General features: G+C 50.2%; 1 protein-coding gene across 1 annotated transcript in view; it reads right to left on the bottom strand.

Moving 5' to 3' along the window:
* The window catches only part of LOC309672851 (uncharacterized protein), a gene marked incomplete at both ends in the record, with an annotated part of 28,486 nt that extends 8,562 nt beyond the window's left edge, over positions 1-19,924 (bottom strand). Inside the window, 3 exons of the mRNA XM_082484465.1 lie at positions 1,661-1,779; positions 14,837-15,024; positions 19,884-19,924. Coding sequence (XP_082340591.1) covers positions 1,661-1,779; positions 14,837-15,024; positions 19,884-19,924 — 348 coding nt within the window. The remainder of the gene's footprint in view (positions 1-1,660; positions 1,780-14,836; positions 15,025-19,883) is intronic.
* Between the last annotated feature and the right edge of the window lie 563 nt (positions 19,925-20,487).

The raw sequence follows: 20,487 nt of genomic DNA, 5'->3' as shown, positions 1-20,487 counted from the left end.
GAGCAGCTCCATCATGGGACTGGGGCAATCTCTGGCTCCCTTCTGGCTATCGCTTTATTCCAGCTGTTTCTCCATGACTAATCACACTTGCAGCCAGCTGAGACTGCTCCTGGGAGTCAAGCCCACATAGGATACCTCACTTGGTCCAAGCTTCATTGCTAGTAGTCACGCTGGGCTCCCAGGAGTCATAGCCTTGGCAAAATCCCCCATGGGGGCTCTTGCTGGGGCTCTGCTTTCACCCACCTGCCTGTCCTTAACAGTGGGCATTCATGTAAGGCTGTGCAGGTGCAGGGTTAAAGGGTCAGACAGCCAAGCTTTCATCTGCTAGTATTTGGAGAGGTGGAAGAAGGGAGAAGAGGACTCGAGGCCCAGAAAGCAGAAAGCACATGTGATGTCAGGAATACAACCAGAGAAAGATTAACGGTCTTGCACAGGCTTGCCCTGAAGCCCGAAGGGGCAGCACATTTTAAGCTAACATGCCCAGATGTTTATTCAGGAATCAGCCTTTCCACGAGCCCTTTCTATCCTATTTCCTTCCAGCTTACATTTATAAATTGCAGCCCAAACAAACAGAATTCTGGCAAGCTGATTCACCAGCTCCTTGTTCTCTGACGTTCATTGAGAGCTATTTCATTAGGTGCCTTAGTGGAGTTACGCAGTACAGAGACCCTTTCCAAGTCCTGTCTGGAGAATAGGCCAGGCTGGATGGGGCTTTGAGCAACCTGGTCTAGTGGAAGGTGTCCCTGGCCAAGGCAAAGGGGTTGGAACTAGATGATCTTTAAGGTATCTTCCAACCCTAACCATTCTATGATTTAATTTTGGTACTGCCATTTGTCAATGTTTATCTATATATATATAGCCTTTCTACAAAGCAAAGCTCCCACCACCCACTGATTTTGTCCACCACTGTCTTCCAAGATCCATCTTCCCTTCTTTTACCCCCCACAGTCTACAAACTGAACCTGGACTTTTTCCATCCCAGGCAGGCTGTGAACTCATCCTAGCAAGCTCATGCAATGCCCCAGGTAGAGCAAACAGTTCCAGGCGGATGTTTTATTCTGCAGCTATCACCATTCTCCTCTTAGCAGTTACTAAAATACAAGGAATCCATCACCTCAGGGTCTAATCAGCGATCATTCCCTACACTCATGTATGATACCCCTGCACCTCTTGGTTAAGATGGATGAGTTTGTGCATGTTGGGTCCGTGAGCTGTAGTGGTTCCCAAGGAAAAATGCCAGTTTTGGGCTCAGTGGCAGCTAACACCTGCAAGTTACAGGCACAGACATCACCCGACGCCTTTGCAAGAAGGACACAACCCACCACCCCGAAACCCTGCTCTGTTCACGGATGCAGTTGATGGTACAGCCCCTACAGAGCTGCTACAGCATGACCAAAGGGGCAGCAAACTGCATCGCAGGGTGGGAGGGAACTGTGGGGCCAGGGACCCATCTCAGCCAGGCACTGTCACTGATCTCTGTCCCAAGGTGCTCAGTGCCTGCAAAGCACCTCCTGGCAGGGCAGGGTCTCCTCTTGCTCCACAGATGGGACCACATGCCCCATATCTACTGTAGAGATCAGCAGACAGGGACCAGCTGTCATGCCCAGTGTATGGCAGGAGCCAAGGGAAGACCCCAAATGACTGAGGTACAGAACGATACCTGGAGCAGCAGTTCCCCCTCAGGAAACAGCTCCTTGTCAACCTGCAAGTCCGTCTGTCCATTCCCTCCCAGTGCTCTGGGCTGATCCAGCACGCAGTCGCCAACATCTGTAGCTGCAGCTGTGAGTAAGAGGGTAAGAAATCAGCATGAAAGGGGCAAGCCAGGAGCCTCTCCCTCCTCCCCACCCAAGTGCTGCTCGTGCACAGCTGCACCATGCTACCCAATGCACGTGGGCCCAGCTCAGAGGAAGATGAGACTAGCGGGAACTGGAGCAGAGACCTTTTACAGAGCCATCTCCAATTTCCCAATGCTTCCTCCAAGACATAATAGCCTCTGCTTGGTCCCATTTCTGGGAAACCTCACTTCGGTCAAAGTCTGAGGCAGAGATGCAAAGGAGGGGAGGTGAGCATTTCTGGACCACGCAACACAGCAAGTCTTCAGGTTTAGGCCTGGTAGAGCTGGAGTTGGCTTCAAGCTGCCCCAGTGCCACAATATATGCTTTCCTGTCCTTAAGGGCTGACAAAATACAGTGGCAAACCTTAACGAACCATCAAAGCACCCATATTTTTTCTCCCTTCCACCTTTGGCTGCTTGGAAGCAGATCAGAGGGTTGGTGGCCACAGCACTCCCAGTGGGCAGCTCTTGGCTCCCAGGACTCACTGCAATGACCTCCCCAGGCTGATTCACATGCTGCCTCATGCTTCCTCACTAGATGCCTTCAAGGCAACACCTGTGGGTGCAGCCAAAGTGAAACCTCCTGCCCTGGTCACAGGGCCCTGAGCATCATAGTACACAGAAAACTGGTTGTTCAGAAACCGGAACAAGGACAGCAGCTCCAGAGCAGTACTTCATCTGCTGGGGAATTATCCTTGAAAAACTCAGTCCAAACTCAGCTTCCAACAAAAGGGCAGTTTAAGGCAGGTTTTTTGCCAACTTGACCAAAAACTCAGAGAAAAACCTTGAAGTAGCCCCTGTGTAGGAAGCACCCCAGGTCTGCCACCACTGCAAGCTCCTGCAGCACCCCAAGGTCAGGTGGGGCTCGCACACTCTGTGCACAGCCATATCTTGGCAGACCATCACTGCCTGCTTCATCTGAGCCCTGGGTTTCTGATGACACTGCATGACCTTGGCTGGAAAAAAAGTCTTCCTAATTTGAGGGAAAGGTAGGAAATGAGGAAAAATCCCAAACCACCCCAAGTCTGACCACACATTTAAATTTCTCCATGGTAGAAGCTCTCACTTCACCATTAAAAGGTTTTAAAGGTTTGTTTTTTTTTTTTTTTCAGTAGCACTGAGTTCAAAGCCAAAACTTAAATTCATCTGAAACTGCTGATATGAGACATTTTGCTTTTCATCAAACCGTCAACATACAAAAGCATTTTCCCAGACAGATCTGCGTATTTGTATTTAAAACCAGTTTGAGGTCAAAACATCACTCAGATCTATTTAAATGTGGAGCCTGAGTGACAGCAAGCACCCGCCCATTCAGGCTTTCAGTAACCAGGCGCACAGTTAAAGATAATTAACTGAAGATCTTGCATAAGGTGACACAGAGAAGCCACACCATTGCAGTCACACAGGTTTAAATAAAAGTGGAAAGGATGTTCTGAGCCTATTAAGCAGAATTAACCTTGATCTCTATTGCTGATAGGACTGGGCTACTTCAGCCTCCCCCAGACCTTGAGTTCTTCTTGGAGATGCTCAGGCAGGAGTTGCATCTTCTGCCATGTCCATCCTGCACCCTCACTCACTGGAGGAAAGCCCAGCTTGTGGGCAACTAGCAACTCCCACAGGACATGCCTTCCCCCCCCCCCCCCCCCGCGCTCCCCTGTGGGTCAGTTTAGCCCATGCCACAAATCTGCATTGCCCACTGTGTAAGCTCACATCCCCATTTCTGCAGGGGACCACCCTCTGCATAGACACTTCCCAAATCAGCAAGAGGGGGATCAGCCCAGCTAGGGGATGCAAGACCTCTGGAAAAGGTTGGCGAAGATAAGGTTCAATGCCAGAAAAGCAATCACTGTGCTCGGTTTGCTCATCAGTCAAGGAAATGCATGTCCCCAGGAGTTTCAAAAGGCAGGTTTGAGGCAGTCACCAAGAAAAAAGCCTCCTTGCATGATTGCCAAGTCATTCCCAAGGAAAAACATCCAAAGCCCATCTGGACCACAGGTATGGATTCAATTTGTACATGATGGAGCAGAATAGTTTCAAAATGGAACATTGTTTCTTTTTTTAAATTTGAGTTCTTTTGAAGGGCTGACTCCTCTCTAAAGCATTGAAATGAGGCAAGCTGGCAGGAAAATTCAATAAGAAACCAAGTTCTTCCCAAATGGCAGAGAGCATTTTGAGAGGATGCACAACCCAAAAGCACATGGTCTCCAGCTCTCTCCCAGTGTCCACCAGCAGCATCTGCAGGGAGAACTGGAAAGAGCTGGGGAGACCTGTTGTGGGCTTACAGAATCCAACATGAAACACCTATTTGCTCATTTTGTGCTTTCCAGCAAAATTATTTCTTTCAATTCTCCCACCAATCTTAGCAAGGGGCTTTTAATCTCCCATCAGAGTTGCTCACTTCCCCTACTCTCAAACAAAGAGTGGTCTATTTCTGCACAGCTGAGCTAGAAAATCCTGCAGAATCTATCTCCCATAGGACACACTATGATGACCTGGCTTGGTGAGAAGACCTGGAGCAGAGAGGGTAGGAAACCCAAAAAAGATTGTGTCTGCCAACTGTTTTGCCACCAAGCATCACCGCACTAGGGTTTTAAGGTCCTAACTGCATGGCCTGGATTGTAACTGGTGCTTCTACGTATTGGTGGTGTAGAGCAACTAGTGTTCACATCCAGCCCAGTCCTCACCATCCATAGCCAGAGGCCAAGGAGATGCTGAAGTCAGTATGTGAGGCAAAACACATAGCCCTCTCCCACCAAAATAATCCAGGAACATGTGACATGAGTTCCCTTTACTCTCATCATCACTTCAACACCTGTGGCCTGGTCTTGTTCTTGCAGAGGGATTCTCTGCTTCAAGAGACAGCTGCCCTCCTGGGGATGGCCAGTGCTGGAGTGAGCAAGCATCCAGCAGACAGGCAGGGCTGAGGCTGCTCTCAGAAGCCACAGCCATTCCTCAGTGGTCTAGATCATGTGGAGACCTCTTTTACCAATTTTCAGGTGGTGACCCTCTTCATGTTCAAATGTGTCATGACTGGGTGTCTTCCTCAACCAACAAGTCAGAAGCAAAGTGTCCCTGTGGCTCTCCCTCTCCAAACAGGTCTTTGAACTAATCCTCACTCATCTTGCCAATACCCACAGTGGTTGGACCAATCCCAAGAGAGGTCTGAGCACATCTATATCGAGGACTCCAGCCCATATAACCACCAGGGGTACAGAGACTATTTCCAGTCACATTTTTACTTGGAAAGGAAAAAAAACTCCTTTTAATTGAAGTGCAGAAAACAAACACTCCATCTGCAATACAAGTAACCTCATGGGAGAGAGGGATCAGCCCTGAAACATCCTTCATTTGCTTGAGAAAAGTTATTAGTCTCCGGGGGGCTTCAGCAGCACATAAATGCACGCTCATGAGAAACAACATGCAGGATGATGACCCCATGACAGGCAACGCTGGCTCTGTCTCCTGATTACACGGGGTGTTGGCTTGGAGCCTCCTTCCCCTCCCCCTGCCTCCCTGACACAGCTGAGTGAAGGCAATGCAGAAAACACCTCTGGGATGTGCTGCAGTTCTGGAACAGAGCTTGCAGCAAGCTCAAGGTGAAGCCAGCACTACCACGAAAAGGAAAGACTGACAAGCAGAGTTCTCCATGCCAGCAGAGCAGGCTATGTGATGGAGAGATGCCACCCCCCTGGAATCCCACTGAGAGCCCCAGATCCCTCAGCCTGATGAAATCATGTCTCCAAGGGGTTGATGGCTAAGACGCACTGAAAATATCTGATGGCAGGAAGAAGGGGAGATATTAAAAGCTGTCTAATTCACTCCCTGTTTAAGATAATCATTGTAATGGACCATTACATCTTTGTTGGTGACGTGGATGTTGGGATAGAGTGCACCCTCAGCAAGTTTGCCAATGACACCAAGCGGTGTGGTGTGGTTGACACATTGGAGGGGAGGGATGCCATCCAGAGGGACCTGGACAGGCTGGAGAGGGGTGCCTGTGCAAACCTCATGAAGTTCAACAAGGCCAAGGGCAAGGTCCTGCACGTGGGCCGGGACAATCCCATGCACAAATACAGGCTGGGCAGAGAATGGATTGAGAGCAGCCCTGAGGAGAAGGACTTGAGGGTGGTGTTTGATAAGAAGCTCAACATAAGCTGGCAATGCGTGCTCACAGCCCAGAAAGCCAACCACATCCTCAGCTGCATCAAAAGAAGTATGGCCAGCAGGTTGAGGGAGGTGATTCTGCCCCTCTACTCTGCTCTTGTGAGACTGCACCTGGAGTACTGTGTCCAGCTCCGGAGTCCCCAACATAAGAAGGACATGGACCTGTTGGAGCAAGTCCAGAGGAGGGCCACAAAGATGATCCAAGGGATGGAGCATCACCCCTATGAAAACAGGCTGAGAGAGTTGGCGTTCTTCAGCCCGGAGAGGAGAAGGCTCCGGGGGAGACCTTATTGCAGTCTTCCAGTATCTGAAGGGCATCTACAAGAAAGCTGGAGAGGGACTTTTTACAAGGGCATGTAGTGATGGGACGAGGGGGCTCTCATGGACTGAGTTACACCAGTGGGAGATGACAGACTTCACCCATGGCAAGCATTTATCTTTAAACAAACTCCAGAGATGCCTGGCATCAGGAAGCTAGGAGCTCCCAGCTCTTCCAGCAACGCCTAGCCACACACAACTGTTTTCCTCTTGGATCCGATCCCACACTCCATCAAATTAGCACCAACCTTTGCCTCAGCTGTTTAACAAAGGCATCATGCCAACCAGAGCAGGCTCATGCCATCCAAGAAAAACAAGCAAATGCCAAAACCAAAGATCATAAACCTATTAGAAAAAGTCACCCAGCATTTTTGCAAGGATCACAGAAATGCCCAGGGGAGCACTGGCAGCCTCAAAGCCCACACCCACCTCTCCAACCTCCTGCTGCTGCTGCAAACACTCCCACATAGTCCTGCAGGATCTTGCCCAAGGAGGGATTTAAGCTTGACTCCTTTCACTGCATCAGTTACTTCAGGTCCAGGTCCCTGCAGCTCTAGCCCATAGTAACAGCAAACAACATGAAGATGAATAAAAAAAGCTAATTTAATGCTGACTGCAGTAAGATTACATGGTGAAACCTGCTGCCAGCTGCCCCACAGCAGAACATTGCAGAGTTGCACAGCAGCAGAGGTGGGAAGCAACCTGGTGAGATCTCCCAGGCCAACCTCCTGCTCGAGCAGGGTCAGCCAGAGCAGGTTTCCCAGGACCATGAGCAGTCCCTGGCACAGATGCAGATCTTGGATCTAACCTTCCTAACTGCACCAGTGCAGGGACAGCAAATGTCTGAGACTGCTAGTGGGAAGCACAGACCTAGGAATATTCATCCTGCACTCCTCCATGGGCAGGTGAATGCAGATCCATTGGGACTCCAGCTCCCGTGGTGGCAGGATCATGCCATTGAGCACATCCTTGTGGGGTCCATCTCTGCACTAGCACCTGCTTGGTGCAAACAGCAGGTCTAGGCCTTGCTGTGGAACTAAGAGGCTGTCATCATGGCATCAGGACCACTTGGACGTGCCACAGATAAGATCTTGCTCAGCACAGACCAAGCAGAAGATCCCAACATGGCTGTCCAGAGAGCCCTACAGGCCCAGGGGAAGGGCTGCATCATGCAACACCTTCCCCACGTTCATTCTAAATATGTTGCAACTGTGATATGGGCACAATATAAAAATACATCCACACATATAAATATCAGCTGCAACACTGACTACTCTTCACAGCCTGCGACCTGCTGCCTCTGGTGCACCCACATGAAGAGCAGCCCCTGAAGCTGGTCCCACCTGCGCAGCTCCTACCTGCAGCCTTAACCACTTCTCTCTACCAAGCCAAAATGCCCAATAACCTTGTAGACATACCTCTAGGTCTCCAGATGTGCTCGCAAGGTGTGGAGTGAAGCCTGCAAAGGTCACAGCCCCTGAAGGACACTATCCTGCATTGCCTTATGCTTGGGCAGCAGCCCAGAGTGTTAGGTGGAAGTTTGGCAGGAGATGGAATAAGGACAGACGTGGACCACACATTCTCAACACACATGTGGAAAATGGCATCTCCTGCCCCAGGCTGACACTGGGCTGGGTATGGGCCAGTGAGTTACAGGGAGGTGGCCAACTATTTGCCATTTGTTATGAGCTGTTAGTCATCTCCAGCTTTGCCAACATCCAGAGCCTGGTCTTGTACCAGGAGAGGGTTTTCCACCAGTTGTCTCTCCTGCAGGTCTCACCACCTGGGTGACCTTAATCTAGGAAGAGGGCATGGCAGCACATACCCTAAGCACATCCTCTCCACCTTGCAGAAGGGCATTTAAGCCCCATTCTCTGCTCCACTCACCCTTGGCAGAGCCACATCTGCAACCCCCAGCATCTGATTCTATTGTTATGCAAACCCTAGGAAATGAACCCCCAGCACAGATCTCCAGCTGGCTGGAGGTTTTCCCAGCCACTCAGCACTAAACAAATCCATCCAAGTTTTCAGGAGATCTCACTGTTTGCAGCAAGTGGAGCTCCCGTCACACCATACAGAGCCCAGAGCATCATGTGAATGTAGAGAATAGCTGTTCTCCTTGGGCACTCACTCTAAAAGAGACAGGGATCAGCAAAGTCACTCCGGATTTATCTGGGAGACCATCAGACATAAGCCCAAGTAGCAACCACTGCTAATTGGTTTGCGGATAGAAGCTCAGTGCTGGTCTGGCTGAGAGGTTCAGCCATTTTTCATACAAGTGACAAAACCTTTAACTGCCTTTAAGGCAGGTTTTGATAGCACCGGAGTTGTTATTGCTGTCTACCAGCACTCAAAGGCTGGATCTGATGAGCAAAGCTTGGAAGAGACCAAGCCCTGAATCTCCACCTTGCCATGTTTTACCTGTATAACCTTGGGCAAGATTGAAACTTTCCTGATGCTCAAAGCCAGCTCTGACCCTGAGAGCATGGAGGTGCTTCATCTAGTTCATGTGAAGAGTGAACACAGCACTGCCCGACTACTGCAGGTCTTCTTCTGAGGTATAGCCAACTGCACAGAGCAAGCTGTTCCACTACGTGTGCGTCAGCCACAAGCCAGTGACAAGTGCATGCTGCAAAGCAAAGGAAGAGGGAAATCTAGTCAGGAGGAGGACTAGATGCGGAAGTCCACAGGGAAGAGTCAGACCCAGGGGACATAGCCACCACCATCCTGCTGGCACACAGCACACATCATCTGAGGGCCACCATGGCTTGAGATACACATCTTCCATACACCAAGCCTGAGACAGTGCTGCCTTCAGCTTCACCAGCAGTGGTTTGTGCAACCACCATGTTACTCCTAAGAGAGTTGGGAGACAAATCCCGCTTGCTTTCATACTGTAGAATGGCTTGCCTAATAGGCTGAGATTTTAGCAACTGATCTCAAAGTCCAGTCCCACCCAACCCCATGGGATGGAGTGGTTCAGGAGCTGACAAGCAGAGCCAATCCACATGATTTCCCCGAACACCCAACTCCAAACTTGCATGCTGACTTTTTTTTTTTTTTTTAATTTGTACATGGAATACTGTGATACCAGGCAGAAGAGAGCTGTGCAACATCTGCAGCACTTGCACCAGGGGACAGACAAGTTACAGCAGATGTGTGTATGCCCCAAACGAGCCTATGGAGGCATGGAGCTTTGAGGACTCTCCTCTCAATGCCTGAATGCTTGTCATTTCCATCAAAATACAAATCTTTCTGGTTTCTCATTAAAGCATGGACAGAAGAGAGAACATTTAAAAGTAAAGTGGATTTAAAAGATGATCCAGTGAGTCACTACCCTGCAACAGCATCTCCTGGTTTCCAAACAAGCCTGTGCTCCAGAACCAAATTCAAATCCCCTAAACACCTTCTTTCAACTTTCAAAAATTAAATCATTTTGAGCTTCCAGCTGCAACCCTGCTGCCTGCTTATGCAGCTGCAGACCCCAAGCACAAATCATGATAACCATGATCCTTCCCAGGTGGGAGAGGGAAGGATGCAGAAACACCCGTGCATCTGCTACTGACCCACAGCTCTCATGGCTGGCTCTCACCTTGGCCATTCCCTGAGCTGTCCCCACCAACCAGCTCTTCCTCATGCCCCAAGGAAGATGATGGTGAGCTAAAAAGCAGCATTATGGGGGAGTAACACAGCGATATTGTCCAAAGTGAGAGTCATGCTCGGTCTGAGATGCAAACTGGTGGAAACACCAGTAATTGGTCATTTTTTCCATGAAGAGTAGTCAACTCTCAAAATAGCACACGATCAGAAGATCAGAATAGCTGTAGAGCTTGTGAGAAAACACTGACCATCCTTGCTGGGCTTTCAGCCCATCCACAGAAGTTGATACTGTTTCTGTCCTGCTTAGAGGTCTTATAAAATGTTTCTAAACCAGATCCTCCTCCACCAGTTGCTGCTTGTTCATGGCATCTGCATGGCAAATGATTTATATTGACCTAGGCCAGCATCACAAGTGCCATGTGTATTTGTATAAGCTTGCTGGTTACTTCAGCCCTGCCTGCTGGGGTCAGAGGGAAGGGGTCTGGGAAAAGCTGAAATTCCTGGGATGTTATCAGCAAAAACCTCCATGCTGGACCTACACAGGTCTCTGAAGCTGTCCAGGGAAGGCTATGTGTTGGTTTTCCTGCTTCAGGTGGCCAGGCAGCAGATCAAAATGGGATAACACAGCAGCTCCAACCAAGGGCTGCAGTTGGACAAGCTCAGCCTATCCGCAAACCTGGCATGGCCAAAACAAACTTCTGGACACCAGCACAGAGCCTGGCCAGCTCAAATACCAGTGAAGTTTCTCCAATACCTCAAGCAGGTGTTGCATTCTCTTCAGGACAGTGTAGTCCTCTCTGTCTGGAAAAGGAGGTATGTGGATCCTACCCACCACCCCCAAGAAGAAACCAGTTGAAGACCTGTCACCTCTACAGGGTCTTCCTAAGGTAGTTTCCAAACCAGCAAAAGTTGTATCAGGGCAGCAGGAAGAAATGCCAGCTGATGCAGACATGCCAGGGAGGACCAGAGGATTGTTCAGAAGAAGCATTGTCCATCTCATCTTGTATCAGTCTCTCCCCAGACATTTGAAATTAAACCAAAAAAATCCAAGAAACCCACCACCAGCGACAAAAAGCCGAACCCAGTTTGGTTTGTCTCTACTCCCAGAAGCACCACCACACCTCAGGCCATATGGGAGACAAAGCAGGGAGGGAGAGCTAGCAGAAGGACACCAAATGGTAGGTAGCAGCTAATTCCTCCTGCCTTTCACAACAATCTATCTCCTGCCCCAAGGACTCGAATATCTGCTGCAAAGACACAAAACCAAGAGGAGGCAGAGCCTCAGATGGGCTTTTGAGCACATGCTGTGTTTCTTGCAAGAACCACCTCTATCAGTACATGGGATTTTTACTTTTAACCTGTGACACAGACCAGGCAGGCATACACCCAGGGTCACCTGCAAGCATCCATGTCCCTGCTGGACTGGTTATAACCAAGTACTTTGGCTCCACGTAAATTCTATTAACCCTGTGCCTAGAAGAAAGGGCAAATGCTTGAAAAGAGGAACCCCTTATCAATATGGCACCAATTAAAGCTGTCTGGAGACAAGGCAATGGGCTTGGGCTGCTAATGGAGAGAGGTTGAGGCAGCAGAGGACAGGGATTCTTGCCAGGCAATGCCACACTCTTGTGCTGCAGGAGAGGAGTCCGCACAAAGCAGAAAGCGGACAACAGCAAAACTGAACCAGAAAGCACGGCACAAGGGATTTCACCACCTCCCCCTGAAACGCCTGATGTGATACACCATGAACAGGCTGCCATGACTTGCAGATGACAGGTCTTCATTGGGCAAGGCTCGAACTGAGGTCGATCTTGATGAATCGGTGGGATGATCTGAAGTCAAACAAGATCAACTTCAGAGCAGACACGGGCAAAGCAAGGTGGGAGCTGAAAATCAAAGGCACAGTGGTCAAATGGGAGTAATTGGCCTGGCAGAACAGATCTCCAAGGAGGAGACAAGGCTGCCACTGAACATGAATCCATGCGATGATGACTGCTTTCCTGAAGCAGCTCTCATGTGGGAAGCATGTGATGAGCGCATCCACTGTGAACCACTGCTGCTTGGAGGCAGGAGTCCCAGCGGGAGAGCTTGGCACAGGGGTCTCCTCCTGGGGACCAGCATCCCCAGCTGGAGAGGGCCCTGGGAGAGCTCCCAAGGGACAGGTTACAAATCTGGCATGGAGCAAAAGCTAAGGGAGCCAAGTTTATTCAGAGGGGACAAGATGTGATAGAAGCCTTTAAGTATAGAAAGATGCTGATGGCTTCCTGCCCTCCATGTGCTCTGCCTTTACCAGGGTCCATCAGCCATTCCATCAAGCCCAAGGCACTGGAGATGAAATGCATGCTTTTTGTATGCATGCTGTATGTCCTGACCCTGTTCCATGCCATGCCAGGCACACATACCAGTCCATGCCTCCCCCACCTCCCAAGCACTGCTTTGTGGCATTTAAGCAACCGCTTTTGTAAGCGGGTTATGAAAGCAATCCCTGGCAGCTTTTCAGGCTTTACTTGCACTGCAGCCTGCAGTTCATGTCCTGCTGGCAGGCAGGGGAGCATGGTGACTCACAGGCATGGCAACTACCCCCCAGCCAGGCTCTGCACCCCTATATTCCCTCTTAGCCAGACTCATCAGCCCAGATACATGCTGGGTGCTGCTGAGTCCAGCCCTATCAGTAAGAAGGGCTCATCGCTGCCTTTCTTTGAACATCAGTGGAGAAAGCAATACACATTAATGCTCTGTTAGAACTGCCTTGGATGGAAGGACCTGTTGCATCCTCAAATCATCACATCTTGCCATCATGGTATTAGGCTGCTTACCCAGCTACCCACCCCACATCTCAGAAAGGCAGAGAGTGAATCCTGTTTCCCAGGTTTTCCCCCCAAAAAGCAGACAATGGAGGACAAGGCACTCGGCAAGGGTTGCTTTTAGTCCAACCTTGCCTTTGAGGAGACCAACAGTATCCAAAGCGCATCCAATGCCGTGCATGCAGCAATCACCTCTCTTGTGCAAAAGCAGCCAGAACAAGACATTTCCCCTCCACAGCAAGGTGCTTCTTTGCACCCCCATCATGTCCTTTGGAGTCCTGCTCCCAGGAAGGACCTCCTGGGTCACAGCCTTTTGGACCCAGCCACAGTCAGCCAGTACAAGCATAGGTTCAGCAAAGCCTTCAGCAGCCAGTAACACTTAGGAAGATGCGCCAGAGGTGCTCAGGGAACAGCTAACACCACAAGAGAGGTCAGACCAGCACCTGGGGTCAAACAGCTGGCATTTCCAGGGCAAGGATGAGGGCCCATTAAATTCACAGCCACACTAGGTGGTCAGCCAGTCACTCTCAAGTCCTTCGCAGAAGGAACACACTGTTGTGATGATCCAACACTGCCCCATGGATGGAAGTTGGAACCAGAGCAGATCCCTCCTGTTCTTCCTACCTGAGAAACCAGCTCTGCAGGAGAGATCCCATCACTGCAGCCCCATGTGTGAGCTACAGCTTCAGGAGTAGGAGCTGAACCATCTGCAACTCCTGAGCCTGGGAGAGGTTCCTCAGCAGGGTATGGTGTGAGCACATTAGTACAAAGCTTCTGTGGGCTATGGCTGGGGCACGAGGGCAGCTGGCAGGCCGGTGAACCCAGGGCAGCTCAGCTGGCCTCCTCTTTGCAGTATTTTTCTTGCTCATAAAGGCAGCACCACATCAGATGTGTAGCATGTACAAGGGATCCCTACTCACCAAAGTCAAGGTCTGCAGAAAAACCCTGGAGCCCCCAGCACAAGTTTTTTCACCAGCAGTAACTACATCAGATACATCAACGACAGCTGAAAATCTGGAGAGTAATCACTGCTGTGACCTGCGAGCAGGAGAAAGGGAGCTACACGCGCAGCAGCGAAAAATACATCAGAAAGTCCCTGGTGCCAAGAGCAGAAGCAAAACAGCAGCGATGTCCAGCCACAATCACTCTCCTGGTACGGTTGCTGCCCAGTAGCAGTCTACACAGTGGCAGGGCTGTGGAGAGGCAAATGCAAGGAGATTGGCTTTCCAGGCACATCAGCTTGACCCTCCATCCTGGAAATATAAACTGGGGACTCTGGGTATGAGGCATCACCCTCAATCTCACAGAAATGCTCATTAGAGAAGTATAATAGACCCACCACAGCTGAGCCCAGCAGGGCCAGGGTGGCAACTGCAGCAGTAAACCACTAACTTATGAGGCACCCACCCCCACACCCTCCACCGAGGAAGAAAGAGGATAAAAATCAGCTAACAAGATGCCAAACTGAACAAGGGCCTTAAGAGCAGCCTTGCTTAGCTTGCCAACCTCAACAAGCAGAGCAGCCCTGGGCAACATCTCCTGCCCTGCTTGCCCAGCAGAGACAGTAGCCCACAGTTCCTGGGGAATTTAATTTATAAACTGCAGTTCCAGTTAGATGAAAGAAATGTTGCTGTTCAGCAAGATGCACTATTTTACCTCTTGCTCCCTTCTTCACCATGGGCTGGTGGGAGCAGGACACAGGAGGGGTTTTTGGACATGAAGGAGAGGTAGTACAGTTGCTAATGAGAAGTAGACGGAGAAACTTTGCAGGAGGTTTCAGCTGCACCCAACTGCTCCCCTCAACCCGTGGTGCCGTTTCTTTGCTGGACACCCCCTCCAAAAGCAATGGGGGCAGGGTCCTCTACTCCCAACACTCCCACAACCTCTCCTGAATCACTTGCCTGCCTGCTGTCTACCTCTGTGACTGTGTTGGTGTTGTGAGGAGTGGAAAAGCTCCTGCAATCAATCCCCACTGCATGGCTCACATCTCATCGTGAGCCACGTTTGCCTTGGGATAGAGAGTTGTGTCTCCTGAAGATGAGCTGTGGTATCGGACCCTTGTTTGTTAATGCATCAGTGTTGGATCTTTAGCTGAGGTACCAACACAGTCACTCACCCAGCAAGTAGCTCTTCACCTTCAGGTATCCAACAGCCAGTCGGAGAACAGACAGTTTATCAAGCCTGATGCATACATCTTCAGGGAAGGGTAGCAAGCCAGTCAGCTTGTTCAGCTCCTGGTTGAGTCTGTCTCTATGCCGCTTGGAGGGGTTGGACTTCACACCCTCAGGGGATGGTGGTTTGGGGCTGGAAGAGGCAAATAAAAGTTTAATCAAACTAGGCCTGTCTAACAGGCTCTTTCCAAACCCAGTATTGAATTCAGTGCAGCCACAACAACAGTAAAACATCAGGTGGCCAAAGCAAGGCCATGCAGCAGCAAGAGCAAGCTCCAGCAATCCCACAAGGCAATGGCTGGAGGAGATATGGCAATCCCAGCTGGCCACCTTGTGCAGCCCTAGGCATGATGTTCTCTAGCTGGAGTGTGGGGCAATCCTCAGATGGGCACCTTAATGTGCAGCCTGGCTGAAAGAACTCAGCTGGATACTACAGCCTTGCTCCCACCACTGAACCCCAGCAGGGAAAAGGACAGAGAGACCTACAAGCCATCAGAGCATCTCTTGGAGGTCTGGTTAGTGTTTTCTACCCACATGCTGCTCTGTGCGCCCTTCCTCCTTTTCTTCCTCATCCCATACCCTTCCTACACAGCAGGTCTCTCCCTGGCCATGGTCCACATGCTCAGATGAGGTCCTCACCATGGCAAGCACTACCTTGAGTTGCTCAGAGGATTCAGATAGCTGTCCTGCCTGCCTGCGAGCAAGTAGCCCTTAGCAACGAGCATGTTAACAAATAGCACGAATGGAAAGTGGGAAAGTCTAAAAATATTTATTTGAACTTATTTCAGTTAGCTTTTTCTGAATTTCCTCTGACTGCTCAGAGCCTGAATACATTGCTGTTCTTACTAATATGACAAAAAGAAACACGTGTGAAAGCCAGTGACAGCAGCTGGGAGGAATAAACCCATGCGCCAGTATAGGTTAGGGGCTGGCTGGCTGGAAAGCAGCTCTGTGGAAAGGGACCTGCAAGTCCTGGTGGACAACAAGTTGACCATGAGCCAGCAATGTGCCCTTGTGGCCAAGAAGGCCAATGGCATCCTGGGGTGCATTAAAAAGAGCATGGCCAGCAGGTCGAGCGAGGTCATCCTCGCCCCCTAGTCTGTCCTGGTGAGGCCACATCTGGAGTACTGTGTCCAGTTCTGGGCCCCCCACTTCAAGAAAGACAAGGAACTACTGGAGAGAGTCCAGTGGAGGGTTACAAAAATGATCAAGGGAATGGAGCACCTCCGTTACGAGGAAAAGTGAGAAATCTGAGTCTGTTTAACCTGGAGAAGAAGGAGGAGACCTCATCAATGCTTATAAATATCTAAAGGGTGGGTGTCAAGAGGATGGGGCCAGACTCTTTTCAGTGGTGCCCAGTGACAGGACAAGGGACAACAAGCATAAACTAGAACACAGGAAATTTCATCTCAACATGAGGAAAAACTACTTTGCTTTGAGGGTGACAGAGCAGTGGAACAGGCTGCCCAGAGAGGTTGTAGAGTTTGCTGCTCTGGAGATATTCAAAACCTGCCTGGATGCATTCCTGTCCAACCTCCTCTAGGTGAACCTGCTTTGGCAGGGGGGTTGGACTAGATTATCTCCAAAGGTGCCTTCCAACCCCTACCATTCTGTGACTTGAACAAAGAGATACTACATAGGGTGGTTTAGGGAACAGAACTTAGAAAACAGTAGATTTTTAAAACTTGCTCTCTTCCAGTCTTCTGATTTCTGATCCTTTCAGACAGGCATTTTCAACCTAAAACAACAATTGATGCCAAACTTAGGCTCCGAGACCAACTCTCAGTCTGCAGAAGGAGCAGGGTCCACAAGAACAGCTCTTGTCTCTCAAGACCTGTCTCCATCAGCTGCAGTCATTACACAAGCTACTGCTATGGCTGTGACTTCAGTTGTAAGAGGTTAGTTAATGACTTTAACGAGTCTTGGATGTCACCTTGTCTCCTTTGGTTTTTAATGTCAATTTGAATTCTCTAGCTTGGAAAAAAAAACCTTTAGACTCCCAGTCTGTATTTGGTTAGATTGCATCCCCTAACATGCAACTCATATTGTTTTGATGTAATTTGTCTAACCACAAGCTCACTCTCTGCAGGCATCCCGGCTTCATAAAGCAGCTTCGGATAACAGGATCTGCCAATATTTAGCAGCAATTTAAGCTCTCCTCTCTCAAATCTCATCTGGCAGGACTGCTCACATGTGTGACAAGAGAGGAAATGAGTATTAAATGAAATGCAGCAAGATGCCTGTTGAATTTTCATTGTAGAGAGCTACCAAGGGGTCTTCTAAGAACAGATGGAAAATTGTAGCATTCCTCTGGAAAAGCTCAATCATGCTGTTTTGTAACATAAGCATCAGGAGGGATATACCCTGCTTTTCAGAGAGGTCGGGTACAAATCATCACCAAACTTATGCATACGAGCTGGGCAAGACACACTGGCACCAGTGCTTTTATGCACTCAGTTAGCCCATGGCTTAAACACTTTTGAAATCACAGTCACTCATCAGGAAGGAAAAAGTTACTCTGTTTCTGATTTAAAAAAAAAAAAAAAAAAAAAAAAAAAAAAGAGGTGAAGAAAAGTATTCCGAGTTTCCTCAGATATCATTTAAAGAAAAGTCCTCTGCCCACTCACTATCCAAATCTATCCCACAAACAGCCAGAAAGAAGAGAAAATGAGACTGGAGATGAGCAGAGAGTGCTTCTCTGTATGGGAGTGGGTAAAATGTAGATGTAACAGGCTCTCTTGAATAGTCTGGCCAAGCACCGAAACTGCTCTGGCTGTGACACATGGGGTGACACAGCCAGCACTGAAGCACCAGAAGGCTAAAGGAGGACATTCCAGCATCTCTGTTCCTGCCTGTGCCCAGATGCAGCACACAGAGTGCTTCACAGCCACCCTTGAGAGGGGGGACAACAAAGAGGAACATGGCTCTGGTGACGGCAGGCAGCTCTTTTGGCAGCCCATTTCCATGGGCAAACATTGCACCCTGTGCCCAGGAAATCCCAGGGCCAGAGGCTCCACACACAGTTCTCCATCCTTAGGGATGCCATAGGGAAACAGCTTCCAGGTACTCATCGCTGACAAATCTCTTCACTCTTTGCCAGGCAGTTATGAAGCTCCCATGAGAGAGCAGGCAGGGCCAGGAAAACCACCAGCCCCCATCACACACACACTTACCAAGGGAAAGGCATTGACTTGAGCGCAACCACATTATTAGCCACCAGAGAATCTACACAGGTGAGGACTGCAGGAAACAACATTTCCCTCTGCTCACAGAAACAGTGAAGCTTGGTTTAGATGTTTAAAAGCTGTTTAAATTCCTTGCCCTTAGGACTGTCGCCATCCACACTGTAGGGCAAAGCTCTGGCAGTCTCTGCCAGCCCTGGGCACCAAGTGAGGCTGTCCCAGGGAGCACAGCCTGAGCACAGCGCATTGAACCCTGGAGTTCAACAAAGCAGCTTAACACCTGTGCAACAAGCAAGGAAAAGGCATTTTAAAGAGGTCTGAATCCCCATCCTGCTTGCAGGAGCCCTAACACAGCAGTCTTATGAAACGGATACAGCGCAAAGCTCATTGCAGCTGTCCCAAAAAGTTCACATTGAAGCTGCTGACACCTGTGTAGATGAGCCGGAGCAGAGCTGCAGGGAAAGCTCTGCTCCAAGAAGGGCAAAGGCTGTGCTGCTGCTGCAGTGCTGCTTTTCCCCAGCTGCCCTTTGAACGAGAATCCCAGCAGGAAGTTTACCACTTTTGCATGCTGGCAAGTACCGAGGGTTATTAACTATTAACAACAGCTAATGTTGCCTTGGCTGATATATTGTGTCCTAATTTTTTATTTTGTTTTAATACATAAAAAGCCCTGAGCAAACTACAGAGGTACTAGAGAACTCCCTAACCCCATCCTTCCCTCCCCACCTGGCAGGCCACACATCCCACTGCTCCCAGCCCTGCTCTTCCTGGCCTCTCCCAGCAGGACCCTGCTGCAAGATCTGCTCAGTCACAGAAGAAAATAAGTCTTCCCATTCCCTGCAGTACCAGGGATCAAGGTCCCCTCTGCTCCAAAGAAACACCTTCTCCCACATCCTGAGCCACACAAATCCAACCCAAACCCTCAGTCTGACCACACCAGCCCCACCACAGGGCTGGAATCACCACTCCAAGGTCATCAGGAAAAAGGTTTGAAGCAGAACAACTATGCTTCGCATCTTTACACTTCTTTAAGACTTCCTAATAAACACCCAAGAGAGGCTCTGGCTCACCTTCTCACCATAGGTTTATAATGTTGATGCTCCCTCCTTTATCCTAGGCTTTGGCTCAGCTTAACATCTCACCATACATTTATAACATTGATGTTCGCTCCTCCATCCCAGGCTTGGGCTCAGCTCATCTGCATCCCCCCAGTGGCTCCCAGAAATATATATCCCTGGTAACCTGAGGTCAACAGGCTGATGTGACTTCAGAGCAAGTATGGGGGGAGGCAGAGGTGTACCAAAGTCAGGAAACTCCAGCGACGCATCAGGGGGGCATTATGAAACAGCTATCATGCTAATTAATTAATGAGAAATAGGGGATCATTTTGGTAAATAACCATTGCTGTACATTCGATTTACACTGGAGCTAAAACATAAGCCAGCCTGCAACTCAAACCAGAGGACAGCTAAGCATCTCAAGTTCTCCAACAAGCTTCCTCACAGGTACACTGGGGATGCAGGACAATTATAGTCGGGATTTTTACTTTTCCTCCAGCATGCCAGAACCTGCACAGCATTAGCTCCAATTAACCCTAATTAAAACAGAGTAGCCCAAGCATACTGTCTCCCTACCTCTTTCACTTCTTCACATCACAGCAGCTTAATGCAGTTTCCCACAACAAGTTTGGCTCTTGCAGACCGATTTTCTGCCACCCTGCCCTGTCCCACACACCTTCAAAGCTGTCGCCCCCGGTTGTTACCGGAGGAAACACCCTCCCCCGAGCACACCCGACACCTCCAGCACCCACCTCTTCGGCACCGGCTTCTTCCTTTTCCTCCCGACGTACATCCCGCCGGCAGCGCCGAGCACCGGGCGGGCGCGCAGCCGGCGGCGGGCAAGGAGGAGCAGGCAGCCGCGCCTGGAGGCGGGGTTTAAGGAGGATGGCGGCGGGGTGGCCCCGGCCCCGGCCCCTTCCCCGCCCCGGCCCCCGCACCACCCCCTCCGGGTACCTCGGACCAGCGCCCGGCGGTGCACCGGCCGGGAATGGTGGAGCCGAGGCGCCCGGTCCCAGGGTCACCCTGTCCGGGCGCCACTGTGCGCAAGGGACAGCTGCCACCGTGGGCAGGGACCACCGTGCCCAGAGGGTCACCGTCCCCAGGGAGCCACCAAATGCTGGGAAACACTGTGCCCACAGCCCATCATCCCCAAGGGGCCACCAAATCCTGGGAAACACCATTCTCACAGGCCACCCTGCCCGGGGAGCTACTGTGCCCATGGGCCACCATTCTCAGAGGGTCACCATGCCCAGGGAGTCACCATGCTCACAGCTCACTATGCTTATGGGCCACACTGCCTGTTAACCACTGTGCACAAGGGGACACCAAGTCCTGGGATCCAACATGTCTATGGGC

The sequence above is a fragment of the Vanellus vanellus genome, assembly GCF_965231255.1.
Source record: "Vanellus vanellus genome assembly, chromosome: 5".
Lineage (NCBI taxonomy): Eukaryota > Metazoa > Chordata > Aves > Charadriiformes > Charadriidae > Vanellus > Vanellus vanellus.
Note: the sequence above shows the minus strand (reverse complement) of the source record. Positions and strands in the feature narration are given on the sequence as shown.